At 35.7% G+C, this 14235-nt stretch overlaps 1 protein-coding gene across 9 annotated transcripts in view; it reads left to right on the top strand.

The window, feature by feature from the left end:
• The first annotated feature begins 278 nt into the window (after window positions 1–278).
• The window catches only part of LOC102595745 (uncharacterized), an 18178-nt gene continuing 4221 nt past the window's right edge, over window positions 279–14235 (top strand). The window contains exons 1-11 of one of the 9 annotated variants that reach the window (XM_015307917.1): window positions 279–511; window positions 3571–3718; window positions 3928–4089; window positions 4299–4460; window positions 4669–4830; window positions 5052–6212; window positions 7450–7487; window positions 7579–7744; window positions 13203–13292; window positions 13761–13885; window positions 14012–14213. In XM_015307917.1, the coding sequence (XP_015163403.1) occupies window positions 3575–3718; window positions 3928–4089; window positions 4299–4460; window positions 4669–4830; window positions 5052–6212; window positions 7450–7487; window positions 7579–7744; window positions 13203–13226 (2019 nt within the window). In that variant the 5' untranslated portion in view covers window positions 279–511; window positions 3571–3574 and the 3' untranslated portion in view covers window positions 13227–13292; window positions 13761–13885; window positions 14012–14213. Of the gene's footprint in view, window positions 512–1544; window positions 1625–3517; window positions 3719–3927; window positions 4090–4298; window positions 4461–4668; window positions 4831–5051; window positions 6213–7449; window positions 7488–7578; window positions 7745–13202; window positions 13335–13760; window positions 13949–14011; window positions 14214–14235 lie in introns of those variants that run through there. The other 8 variants (XM_015307918.1, XM_015307920.1, XM_015307921.1 and 5 more) reach the window with 8 other exon arrangements.

Here is a 14235-nt window from a genome sequence, read left to right as displayed (position 1 = left end):
TTTTACAAAATCAAACAAACAAACACATTCGTCCGAAGTGACATCCTATATAAAAATTTGTGTCCTACATAGCGTCTTATGTGTATCATGTCACATAGAATGCACATGTCTATTTATTTAATTTTTTAAAGTTGAAAAACATATATATCAACTAAAATCAAGTTAAAAAATATGTTTATTAGTAAAACAAATTGAAAATAAAAATAAGACAAAACAAATTGAAACGACAAATATTAATTTGAAATTAATGGTAGTTTGAAAATATTGCAAGTGCCATTTTCAAACTTGACAGGGTTTTACTTTTACATCCTAATCCGGAGGTCCCGGGTCTAGTCTACTCTACATATATATGACCCTAAATTACTCCCCAACTACCCACAGTTCTTCCTTCATCGCCATAGCTCAACCTTCACCTCTTCATCTGCTTCAAACTCTATTTTCTAGAACCTTCTCAGCTCTCATAATCGGATTTTACTGCTAGCTTCATCTCCATTGTTGATACTAGAGCAAGGTAACAAATCTAATCTTTTTGTATTTCCTCGTTTTCTAATTCCGGAGAATTTTCTTTTTCGTTTTTGTTCTTTTAAAAACTCATTGTACGGTCGTATATATGAAGATGTAAGCTCAAAATGCATAGTCTATGGAAGAACTTTGAGTTATCCTTGTGTTGATTTAAGTTTTGGCGCTTTCAGGGGTTTGAATTTTGATTTAGGATAGTTAATTTACGAGTATTGTTAGAGTGAGTAAAAGTCTCACATTGGTTGGGGAAATGGTCTGCTTATATGGACTTGGACAATTCTCTCCTCAAGAGTTAGCTTTTGGGTTGAGTTAGGTCAGGTACCATATCTTTACATTTATCAATTCAGAAAGTTACTTTCTTTGTTTACAACAATAGGAATTGAGAAGGAAGATGGCTTTATAAGATAAGTAACTATTAGTTGAGTGCTATATGTGAAATTAACTGTTTAATTTACTTGCCTTATTATCGGGTGTTGATTTTGCTATATTAGAACTAGAGCATGGTGGCTTGAACTACCAAATCTGAACTGTTTTTTGGCTTCTTGGTATATGGTATTTAAACTATGCCATAAAGTTTGATGGTTAGCAAAGGGAAGTAGTTAAAAAATTCCTTTAACTGTATTTGCAATGTTTCATGTAAATGGAAAAGAGTTGTTTGTTGTATTTCTTCGCGCTATACTTAGTCAACATTGGAATACTTACATTTTCTGAGAAGTAACATCTATATGTGGTCGGGTGAAAGTTTTGTCGTTTTCGGTGATTTGAATTTTGAATAGGAAAACATGTCTTTTTCTCTTTGTTAATAGTTGATGTATACGTTGATTTCTCGGATGGTCACTCAACTAATAGTTATTATTTCAGAAAGTAACTTTCGTTGTTAAAATAAATTGGAATCAAGAAGAAAGGTGACTTCTTGAGGTAATAACTATTAGTTGAGTGATCATATGAGAAATTAACCCGTTAATTTTCTTGCCTTACTTTCGGAAAGTATGGTGGCTTCTTTTGATTGAAGTGAACGACAAAATCTGAACTGTTTTTGGCTTCTTAGTATATGACACTTGTTCAACTGCTTTTAAACTATACCATTACTCAATGGTTAGCAAAGGTAAAAAATAAAACTTCCCTCAACTGTAATTGCAATTTTTCATGTAAATGAGAAAGAGTTGCTGTCTTCTTAGAAGGGATTACAAAGCCTATTATCGTAACCATAGACTTTCCCAGGCTGGAAGTCTTCTCTTACCTAATGGTAATTGAACCTTGATAGTGTTTACCTACTTAAAAGATTGAAAAAAGCCAGTCTTTCAATTTTTTTTGACAAAGCAGTCTTTCAAATTGAATGTTCAACTGATTGTTTAATGTATTCTGGTTAGAAGTCCAGTAGGGAATGGTGCTATGTAATTGTTTTAAAAATTGATTTTTTTTTTTTTGCTACAGGAGAAGATGTTCCCTTTTTGTTGTAATTTTTGTACGCGTCTTCTTGATGCAAGAATTCCCTTACTTCATAATTTTTTTAAATTTTTAATTAGGAGAAATTATATGATAAGACTTTGTAAAGAAGGGTGTGGATAAGGTTTGCTCTTTTTGATTTCTCATGTACAGGTGGTTGTATTGGTAAATTATGTCACCACTTAGTGAAACTATTCACATTAGTCATGTTACTAAAGGCATTACTTCCTTACAATTGTGAACTTTAAAATTATGTGGTGGGTGCTCTACCTGTTTGCATTTGACACGGAAAAGTCCAGGAGAGAAGGTTAGGAAAGTGAAAGTGTAACGAGCAGAAAGCTTGTGTATGTTTTGACGCTTCTTGTTCTTTAGGGATTTTTAAAATGTTGAGCATTCACTTTATTTGGGGTCTCTAGTACAAAATGGGTGAATAAAGTGTCAAAATTTATGTCTAGTTTAAAAAGGCTGTTGGACTTAGTTTTTGATTTTGAGTGTGTGTGTGTGTGTATATATATATGTATACAAGAAACTGGTAACTTGTTTTGAGTGTATATTGTGATCTCAGCTATTCGACGGGGTTGAAGATTGATAAAAAATTAGAAACTTCTATTTCCTCAGTGGAGCATAATATTTTCTAACTGTAACAAAAGCTGTGTTGATCTCTGAGGCGATTTGTTAGCTACTTTTAGATATGTTTGCTTGTCCTTGTTAAAAAGAAACCATAAACTGTGTTGGCTATTCCTATATTTTCCTTAAATGGAAGTAGTCACATTGGCACATTTACTGTGAGTTTTAGAGATTCAACTGGAGTTATATGATTCATTTTTCACCCTGGTAAGTCTCTTAAATGAGCGGTTGATAACAGGATAAGCTTAAGGATCTGAGGAAGTTTCACTTAGAAGTATATTTCGAATTCTGCCAAGGATGTGATGTTGGTACATTTGCATGAGAAAAAGGAGATCTGAGAGAAACTTAGTGCATTGGACCTTTCTCTTTCTAGATTCTTATGCAGATCTTATGCCAAATCATCCCCGTAACACGTGTTATTGTACCGAAAGAGTTAATCCCCCTATTACTTGTTAAAGTTTCCAGATGCCCATTTTCTTTGGGAACTCTGTGCAGTTGAGCATCTGAGCTTTATATGCTGAACTGGTAACATTATGACTATTAAAGTTGGAATTTACTAATAGAATGAACTTTGTCTACTTTATGCTGTGATACATTCAAATACCAGATATAATCAAATAACACTTGTACTCATACTCCCAGGAGGATGCTTAAAATGCAATAGCTGAAAAGGTGTTACACATTATGCATGTTCAAATCAAGTAAAAAACTGTTCTTTTTGTTTGGTTTAAATACATTGATATTTCATCTGGATCTCCCTTATCTCTTGAAATTTATTTTTTGTGAGATAATCACTCTTCCAGTTAAAGGGAAATGGATACACAGACTCACAGAGTTTGAGAATTTGTTTCACAACCTATGGCAGAAAGAGCTTCTAGTTTTCTAGATTATGTTTACTTTATTAATCTGTAGTTTTCATTTCAAGAAACATAAAGGCAACTATGGACAACTGCATGATGCTTATATAATTTCATTCAGAGAAATGAAAACGAAGGACAATGGAAATGTTATTTGCAGCCTACCGGGTCTACCCAAGAAAAAACTCCAGGACTTGTGCAAGAAACACGGGTTATCTCCTTATAAGACAAAACCCAATCTTGTGAGTTCTTTGGTCCCTTACATCAAGGTAAATGTCGTAAACAATTTTATTTTTGTAGTGAACAAAAGTGAATATTTTGGTGAGATTAAATATCTGATAAGTGAGAATGAATTCATCAGGAAAGTGTATTCTTGATGTGATCATCTTGAAAATGCCTTATTCAAGTTTCTTGATTGTTTGTAACCTGCTTAGCCAACTTGGATTGACCACTCAAATACAAGTTCATCTTGCTGCAGGGAGCAGATGAGCTTTTATTTAAAGAGATGAAGACAAAGGACAATGGAAATTCCATAAACAGGCTACCTAAGAAAGAGCTTCAAGATTTGTGCAGGAAACACGGGTTATCTCCTTATAAGACAAAACCCAATCTTGTGAGTTCTTTGGTCCCTTACATCAAGGTAAATGTCGTAAACAATCTTATTTTTGTAGTGAATAAAAGTGAATATTTTGGTGAGATTAAATATCTGATAAATGAAAATGAATTCATCAGGAAAGTGTATTCTTGATGTGATCATCTTGAAAATGCCTTATTCAAGTTTCTTGATTGTTTGTAACCTGCTTAGCCAACTTGGATTGACCACTCAAATACAAGTTCATCTTGCTGCAGGGAGCAGATGAGCTTTTATTTAAAGAGATGAAGACAAAGGACAATGGAAATTCCATAAACAGGCTACCTAAGAAAGAGCTTCAAGATTTGTGCAGGAAACACGGTTTATCTCCTTATAAGACAAAGCTTAATCTTGTAAATTCTTTGATCACTTACGTCAAGGTAGATGTTAAAGAAAACATTATTTTTTGTTGAATAAAGGTGAATATTTGGGTGAGATTGAATATCTCATTCATGAAACTGAATTCATTGTGAATTGTATTATTGATACGATCATCTAGAAAATGTAAGATTTAAGTTTCTTGGTTGTGACACGACCTTCTTAGATGGCCTGGATTGATCACTGAAGTATCAGTTTGTCTTGATGCAGGGAGCAGAGAGTTTTTCCTTCAAAGAGATGAAGACAAAGGACAATGGAAATTCCATTTACAGCCTACGCAAGAAAAAACTTCAAGAACTGTGCAAGAAGTATGGTTTGTCTCCTCATAAGACAAAACCCAATCTCGTGAATTCCCTGGTCAATTACTTCAAGGTAAATGTTGGTTTTAGGTTGATGATAGACAATCTTACTTTTGTGACGAGTGAATGTGAAACTTAGAGTTATTGAGCATATGATACATGATGATGAGTTCATTATGAATTTGTATCGTGGCAGGATCATCTCCAAATTACTTGATAAGGTTTGTATGTTATTACATCAAGTGCTTAGATGCCCTGGGTTGATCTCTGAAATGCAAGTTTTTCTTGATGCAGATAGCAGATACAGAGACTTCTAAAGGCAAAGAGTACAACATTCTAAATTCTTCTGGTGTGAAGAGCGCAACCGGAGAGATATTGTTTTCAAGATTCATCGCTCAGAGTGATGAGAAAGGTTTCAATCAAGGACTTGACAGTCCACAAACAAGTTTTTCCAAGAATGCATTTACTTCTGATGTTAAGTTGATGCATGTACCTTCTTTTGAGTTTTCTGTCTCATCAGAAGATGGAATCAACCTTTATGTTGACTTGAATTCATGCCCAACAGACACTTTTAAAAGATTGGAAAAGAAGGTGTGTGTATGTCACAATCTGCAGAATCACAAATTTCAAAGTTTCTGTCAGGAGATTCAATACCTAGGAAATAACAGACCAATGACAAGTTCATTTCTCTGGAAAACAGATTCAGACAATAGATTTAACAGCAGCCATGCACAAACTGTTTCTTCCGCAAGTTTATGTAGTACTGTTGATGTTGTATGTCATACAGAAAATACAAACGATGTGTCTTTGGGATTTTCAGCAACGACAAAATCATGTGATGGTTCTGTAGAAACTTTAACACATTCAGAAGGAAAAAAGGGAAGTCCATCTTCATTTAGAACCATTTGTGGTGTACAGAAAATGAATATCACTGATGTAAATACTTTTATGGGAGAGGAAGAGATAACATGTGTGGGTTTGAATACCTTTCAAGCTTCAAAGAAATCAGTGGCTATTAATAGAACTGTCAATGTTGAGGCTTATAACCCAGAAAACACTACAGAGGTCTTAGATGCTAGGCTATGTAAATCTTTTCATGCATCGTTGGAGAAAGTAGCTATCAGTTCCCCTGCAGATGTGCCAGAGCTAAAACATAATAAAAATGAAAATCAGAATACGAGGCTAGATGTAAGTTGTCTCAATTCTGAAAGGCAGAGAAGTTGTGTCCCAGAGAAGCTTATAGTGCTATCTCATATCTCTTCAGAAACTGATTTTACTGAGATAGAGGCTACAGATATCGGCAGTCATCATCAACATTCATCATATTCTTCTTCTGGAAAAGATTGCCTTAGACATTTGATTGATGCAGCAGAGAGCCTCAGAAGTCTACCCCATTCTAGTGAGGATACCTGTGGCATTTTCCTGGACGACACTCCTTCATCTGCTGCTGGTGGGGTAATATATTCTTAGCATAATCTGGTGCATTTTGCTATTGTAGCTTATCTAGGTTATAGCTTTGCAAATGTGATTCTATGTAGCTGTCATTCCTTGTCTATATTTTTTAAGTAGTGGGATGACCAACCAGTCTGAAATATAGTTTCGACTCTATGAATGATTAAACTTTAACTTTTGAAGATTATGTAAATGATATTCTTATGTTTTATATAGTTTCCTCATTACACGTATGTGTATTGTCAACATGTTAGAAATCTGAGTGTACCAGCTTTATTCAAGGCTAGTTCTTCTTTTTGTTTTTGTGGAGATGTTTCTTAGCTTGTGACATGACATTCATTAGTAGGGTAATATCCACTTTGATAAGCATATTACTGGTCTGGTAATTTGTGAAAATGATATTAAATATTGGAATAGTTTGTGCGTTCTAAGCAGCTCTCCTTACTCTATTTGGATTTCTCCTCCTTTTTCTGCTCCCTCCCTCCCCCCCTTCCCCAACCCCACCCTAGTACAGGTGTCTGTGGGCTCGCATGGGCTATCACTAGTCAAACCATTGCAAAGACTTTTGATCAGATTAATGAAATACTCTAATCAAGGATCACTGATGACCACCATACCGGTAGATCTATGGGTTTTGGCTGTATTACCTTCAGGACTGCGCAAGCTGTGAGGGACGTGATCACGAGGATGAACAGCCCAAACATTGATCGTATATCAGTTGTGCGGAACCAGTGGTGGTGGTACCGGTGAGGGACGCCATTTGGGCGGTGGAGGGTCTAGAGGTGAGAGACACAAAGGTGAAACGGTGGTGGCCACAGAGGTGGCTGTGACGCCGGAGGTGGATATGGTGGCTGCAGTTGTGGTTTGTTACAGTGACAGTATATCACACTGCTGTTGCAGCAGTGGTGCCTAGGATGGAAAGGGATTAGATAATTGGGATTTGGGAGTGAATGTGGGTTTATTGGTTTTGATCAAATTTGAATTAGTTCTATTTTGATGTTTGTGTGACCGTAATTTTCGAGCAGTATTGGCTCGATTAAGTGGAAGTTACATATTTTACAGCTCTTCCATTTCTCAGTTTGCCTACTTTTTATATTTATCCTCTTTTTCTTTGCAATAAGAGATGATCACTAAGCATGTAGAAATTTGTTTTCGTGATTGTCTCATTATAATTTATATATTTTGTTTCTTTCATGAAAATCAGAAACAAGTTAACATCATGATGTCTTTCATTTTACAGGCAAGGGCCGGCCATGCCGACAGAACAGAAACTTCTAAGTAATCTATCTTCCTGAATTAAGATGCTGTGAATTATAGAATCTGACGACACAAGGATGAAAATTTGTTTTCTGGACTTGTACACTTGCAGAGAGCTTTTGAAGAAGCAGACGGAGCAATTATCCCATGGAGGGAAGAAGAGAAAGAGGCATGACGGTGAATCCGATAATGTTCATCATTGTAATGATGGGAGAATTTTGAGAAGTGCAACACGTCTACAAAATCTTCCCAGAAGATCTATTCGGCTTGTCTCTAAGGTTTGCATTTAGTGTTGCTGCTTCAGTGTTTGATCATTAAATTGACTGAGCGAATTAGAAAATGGATTGAACCTGGTTCTCGAATTCAATAAAGAATGGACACCTTATATATACTCTCCCTCCATTTCAATGTGTTTGTCTAGTTTTGATTTGGCATGGAGTTTAAGTCTTTAAGAAAGTAAAAGGACTTTTGAATCTTGTGGTCTTAAATTTAAGATATGTAGAATGTACCAAAATGTTCTTTAATCTTGTGGTCTTAAAAAACGCATGTGGAAAGTTGTAAGTAAAAAGTTGCCAAAAAGGGAAAGAGGCATTCTTTTTGAAACGGAATAAAAAGGAAAGTAGGACAAACAAATTGAAACAGAGGGAGTCTTATCTAACATTCTTGACTGGAAGTTGGACTAGCAAACGGGTTGGGATATTAGGCAACCTGGTACTGTACCAGTACTTTCTGCTGTCACCATTTTTATTATATGATATGTAAAAACTGATATCCTCTCACACTGATAAAAAAAGGAGATCCACTCACAAAGCCATTTCAATATGCCGCTCTTAACCATAAAGCGGACTGGAGGAGGAACGAGATGTAGGGTGAGATTGCATTTACCTTTCTCCTTTTGGTTTGAGGATCAACTTTTATACAGTAGCTAAGTGGGAAAACCCTGTGTCCAACTAGTATAAAAAGGGAGTATTCAACTCAGGAGCTAGATTATTCCCTCAAGATTTTACTGTAATTATGAATGTATACAATTTGGTAGGTGTTTTACAAAGTCCAATCAAATCCTTACATCAAATTCCCTGATGAAATCAATATTAAATATATTTTTTTTGACTACCAAAAAAGGATCAATAGTATTTAAATATTGGACTGTCTTAACAGACAGAATGCTGCAAATGGCAGGAAAAGAAGCATCATCACTGCTCCTCTGTCTTTAGATTTTGATTTTATCATCATTGCCTATTGTGAAATGATGTCCTTGTTTAATCCCATGTCTATAACGTCCCTCCAGAGACCTCCACATACGTCATAGTAATGTGATCGACCGTCCACCTCCTTGGATCTCATATTTGTCTTCTATAATTCTTCTTCACTGGATCATATTGTCCATAAAAGTATATGTGATCAGATGAAACCTTCTAAGAGCACTATGAATTGTCATTACCGTGGTTAGGGTTCATTCTTTCCAGCCTGAGTGAGATAAGGGTCTTTGCAACGCCAAGGATATCCGGTCATTTGATTTTCTATGTCAAAACTCTACATCCATTTCCAAAGAGGCCCTGGCAAATATTCTTAAGTCTCTGATTCCTAATCCTCATTGTCATGCCCCTTTTTAACTCCATTAAAGGTTTAATTTTTTTTTTGTTTTTTGAAGTGACGCTTGTAGAAGAGATTATTTATTTAATGGGGGTTACCACTTAGAATTGAGTTTGGTGTTCCAAATCATCTTTTATTTGAATCCTTAATAAAAAAGGATGGTATGACTCCTTAGTTATTGGTCCGTGAAAACAAGAAGACTGGGTAAGGAATTCTGACGACCTGGGGAAGGTATTAGGCACCCTCTAGTCCTGTGGTTTTAGCATGGTCGCTTTGTTGACTTATATTTGGTGTAAATTAGTTCATGTTGGATAAAATTGTGTTTATTTGGTTATGCCTATGATTCAATTGATATTGTTTGAACTTTGATTAGTCTTAACTAAGGTGTGTAACCATGACCTAGTCCTGTGTATCACACCCTAATCTTGAGCCTACTAGTCTTATTAAACCATGATACTTCTTTTATGAAAGTGTTGGGGTCAAGTCGCGTAACCATGACCTTGCTGTTCTATTGACATGTCCTTATCCAAGACGTGTAACTGTGACCTCGGTCACTACAATATATTATTCGTGTCGTCGTCTGGCCTATCACTTGAAGTATATCATTTATTAGTCTCTCGCAAATCCGAGCTTCTATCTTTGCCCATTTTTGTTCTTTTCATTTAATTTTTGCAACTAGTTTTGAATTAATTCGCGACTCATCTCGCTCCCTCATAATTGTTCTTTCCACTCTTTTTCTTTTACTTTGCTAGCCAAACATAAGAAGTTTTATCCCATTCCCCCAACACCAACAACATCCTCTTAGTGATGATAAGAACATAGAAAAAATTGAAACCCATGGAGTAAATGAGCAACATCTGGCTCTCCCCAGAACAGTGAAAAGACAACTCTTTCCATGTGAATTCAAGGTTTTCCTAAGAACATGTTGTAGGAGGTGTCTGTGTCCAACACTTGGAAGTTAATTTCCAACTCAGTGGGTCTGATTGTCATAGTGAGTTCATTTCACCAATGAGTGAGTTGGAGAGAATGTTTTCGATAATCAGCTCAAGAAAACCGTTTTCAAAATTTTTTTTCGGGACAAATACAAGAGTAAAAACTATGATGATAATACTATAGAAAGTACTGACAACAAAAATAGTAAAGATAATCAAAGTAAAAGAAACAATAATAGTAGTATTATTGGAGAATAAGATAATAATATACTAATATAATGATACTGATAAGTAGAAGAGGGAATAACAAGTTGCTCTAAGCTAGAAGTAGGGGTGTCAAAAATGAGCCCAAATAAAGGTAACCCACCCAAAATCGTAAGGGTTGGGCTCAAGATAATTTGAATTGGGTTATGTCTCAACCCATTCATGCCTAAACCCATTTTAAGAGAATCCTCAATTGAGCCCAATTAATCTCCAATTTCAACCCGCTTTAAGACTTTTTATTTGCATTGATGTAATGTATGTTCTTATATTGAATGTATGAATTACTATCTATTTTATATCTTTTAGGATTTATCTATCCATTTGTAACTTTTTTTAAGAAAAAATTCTAGAGTTAAATTTCAAATTGGGGTATAAAAGTTAAATAACAATATGTTATAATTATTGAGATTAAGCGGGTCAAATTAGGCGGGCCATGACCTAACCCGATTTTTAACCCAAAGTAAACTTGGGCGAGTCAAGACCCAACCCAATTTTTATATCAACCCATTTTAATATCTTCAATTTCAACCCAACCCGTCCATAGCTAGAAGCATGCTCTCCCACAAGAAACACAGAAATTACCTCGATTACCTACTAATCCTCTACCCTTATCCTTGACCTCCATGCTTTCCTATCTAGGGTCACTCTCGGTAAGCCGAAGATGTTCCATGTCATGTATAATCACTTCTCCCCATTTCTTCCTTGGTCTTCCTCTACCTTTTCTTAGATTTATCACTGCCAACCTTTCGCACCTCCTCATCGGGCATTTATTCATTTTCTTTACATGCCCAAACCATCTCAGTCTCCCTTCTTGCATCTAGTGTTATCAAAGGCGAAAAACGCAAAAAAGTTCTAAGGTCCATGGGGGCTTTAAGTGCAAATAAAGTGTGGGCTTTAATGAAAAAAGGCGCAAAGGGAGAACAAAATACAAATATATATGTTTAGTCCAAAACTAATAATTATGAACATGAATGACAAGTATATGACCAACAAAATTGAAAAACAAACTATGATAAAGTGAAATATCAATTATTTAGTGTCACTTCTTAATAAGAGGCTCATTAGCAAGGAAAAGTTTGCTAGAGAACCTTGACAACGACACTGGAGCGCACATAAAGCTAGGTAAAACGCTCAACACGTTTTGAGCCTCGCTTCAGGGCTTAAGCGCCCCTTTGATAACACTGCCTGCATCTTGTCCACTAGTGAGGCCATTCCAACCTTCTCCCGTATATACTCGTTTCTAATCTTATCCTTCTAGTTGTCCACACATCCTTTTGAGAATCCACATCTCCGCTACATTCATCTTCTTAACATGTGAATTCTTTTTTTTTTTGAAGAAAGGTAACATTAATTCTATATACCCTACAAAAGTATTACAACTTACATCTGTGGTTCAATTTATCCTTACAAAAAGTCAAACATCAAAATGTCTTCTGTTTGAGCAAATAATTTTTGCTCACACCAAAAATAAAATAGGCCTAAGCAATTCATCTTAAGATTCTGTAAGCTGCTTTGTACTCCTACAAAACACCTCTTATTCCTCTTAGGCCAAATTGACCACCAAATACAAGCCGGGACAATCTTCCATCTCTCCTCCTTCTTACTTACCATGTCTGAAAATGTGAATTCTTGACTAGCCAATACTCTGCCCCATTCCATATTGCTATGACTATTCTATATAACTTACCTTTAGGTCTCGGTGGCAAAAGTTTGAGGCCGAACTAATTAAATCTAATACAAAGAGTGAGATGGGGTGCAAGTTTATTTAAAATCCCATAAAAAAGTAAAAGAAAAAGGGCGAAAAGAACAACTATGAGGGAGTGAGATTTTCCTGTAGGTTTATAGCACGCTAGGCTAGCTAAGAAAGGTATTCTATCTTTCTCTTTTGTTGTTCGGCTCGATAGAATTGTTTAGAATCCTCTCCTAGCTTCCTCTTTCCATAGATATGAAGACTATAAAATGTCGATCAGAGAGCAGGGTTGTTCTAAGATATAGAAGTAGTCGTGAATTAATTCAAAACTTGTTGCAAAAATCAAAAGAAAAGAGTGAAAATAGACATCTCGGATTTGTGAGAGACCAATAAATGATATATTTCAAGTGATAGGCCAGGCGAAGGCACAAATAATATATCGTCCTGAGGTTGCAGTTTCGCATCTCGGATAATGAGCTGTAAATAGAGCGGCAAGATCGTAGTTACACGTCTTTGACCCAAACATTTCAATAAAAGAATCTAGTTTAATCAAGACGAATAGGCTAAACATTAATCTATTAGTATAACATATAAATTTGTCAATTTAGTGAACTAGTTATGCAAGGATCAACACATGGATCTTTTTTTCCTATGAATAATATATAAATTTTTATGCGTCATTCATAATACATGAATATATATGTTGTAAATTTATAGCATGTGTTAAGAGTGGGTAAAAATCCTATATTGGTTGGGGAATGGATTGGTGGTCTCCTTATATGGACTAGGGAAATCCTTTCCTCATGAGCTAGCTTTTGTGGTTGAGTTAGGGCCAAGTGCCATATCTTAAATGGTATCAGAGCCAAGTCCGTCCATCCCTGTTTGGGGCTCCTTGTCCACGCACCAATTGGACCTAGGCATGAAGGGGGGGTGATAGAGTGGGTAAATGTTTCACAGTGGTTGGGGAATGGATTGGTGGTCTCCTTATATGAACTTGACAAATCCTCCCCTCATGAGCTAGTTTTTGGGGTTGAGTTAGGCCAAGGTGCCATATCTTACCGTACGTATATTTATGCTCGGAATTAATAGTACATGGATTGTCATGAAAAATTGTGATACCAAATTCAAGAATTAAATTTACTCGGTAGTATGCTTTTAAAAGTTCTCTTTAAAAATTATTTTATACAAATTATTAAAATACTTGCTTATCCTTGTATATATATAGATAAATATTTTTTAATTTGACCTTTTGTGCAGCGACTGGCGGCATGTAATTCCTAAGTGTTAAAGAGATCTGCCTATGTAAAGATTAAACTCTCAGTACTGGTTTACAACATACATGTTCTTGTAAGTACAAATCCTGAAATTCAGCTTCGAGTAGTTCACGAGGTGAATAAATTATGTTTTTTGATTCCTTCATCTTAATGTTGTTTGTTTCCATTTCCTATTAAGTTTATCGTTCATTCAGCAAACATGTTAATTCTGCTCTAACTTTCTCAAAAGCTTTTCTTGAACGCGAGTGCCTAAGAATGGACACATGTCATACACTTCCATTTGAGTAGATTTCAGCTGCAACAGTTTTAAGCATGTAGATTCAAGAGTTAGTCTAATAAACTCAAGATGTTCACTGAAGGTTTTTAGTTTTATGCTGTCTGCTCAGCTAAATTTCGTGAAATCAATTAATGTGACACTCAAATCTATTTTGATTTCTGACCGTTTTGTTTTATCATGGATCATGCTTAGTTCGAACTCTTAAAATCATGTAACTGTGGAGTCCTTAATCTCACTTTCCTAACTGATTTTAACATGCTGCAGGAGGTTCCTTTATTCTGTATTCAACAACAGCATACTCAGTGTAAGCCCACAAGTGGGGACTGGGGAGGGTAGGATGTACGCAAACCTTATCCCTATTCTGTATTCAAGAGAATAATTTATTTGAGGTCAGGCCAAGTTGTTTAACATTATCTATTTTTCATTCTGCTAGAATGACATTTTTTTGCCCATCTTTTCTCTGTTATGCCTTGTTGTTTAAAACTTTGCACACTTTGCTGTTTGTTCTAAACCAGTTTGTGTCACTCAATTGGAACTCTGCGGCTTCAAATCAAGAGGGGAATGAACACCTCCAATTCCCCCCCAATGTAGTTATATTTGATAGAAATAATTCATGATCTTGATCCTTTGTCACAGCTTTTCTCCAATTGTCCACCCTATGCTAGTTACAACTAAATGCTCTTCTTCCTCAAATCATGAGACGAGGATTACAGGGTTGGTCTCATTCCCTTCCCCTCTC

The sequence above is a fragment of the Solanum tuberosum genome, unplaced genomic scaffold (genome assembly GCF_000226075.1).
Source record: "Solanum tuberosum cultivar DM 1-3 516 R44 unplaced genomic scaffold, SolTub_3.0 scf00069, whole genome shotgun sequence".
Classification (NCBI taxonomy): Eukaryota; Viridiplantae; Streptophyta; class Magnoliopsida; order Solanales; family Solanaceae; genus Solanum; species Solanum tuberosum.
The sequence above is the reverse complement of the archived record's forward strand: the minus strand, read 5'-3'. Positions and strand labels throughout refer to the sequence as shown.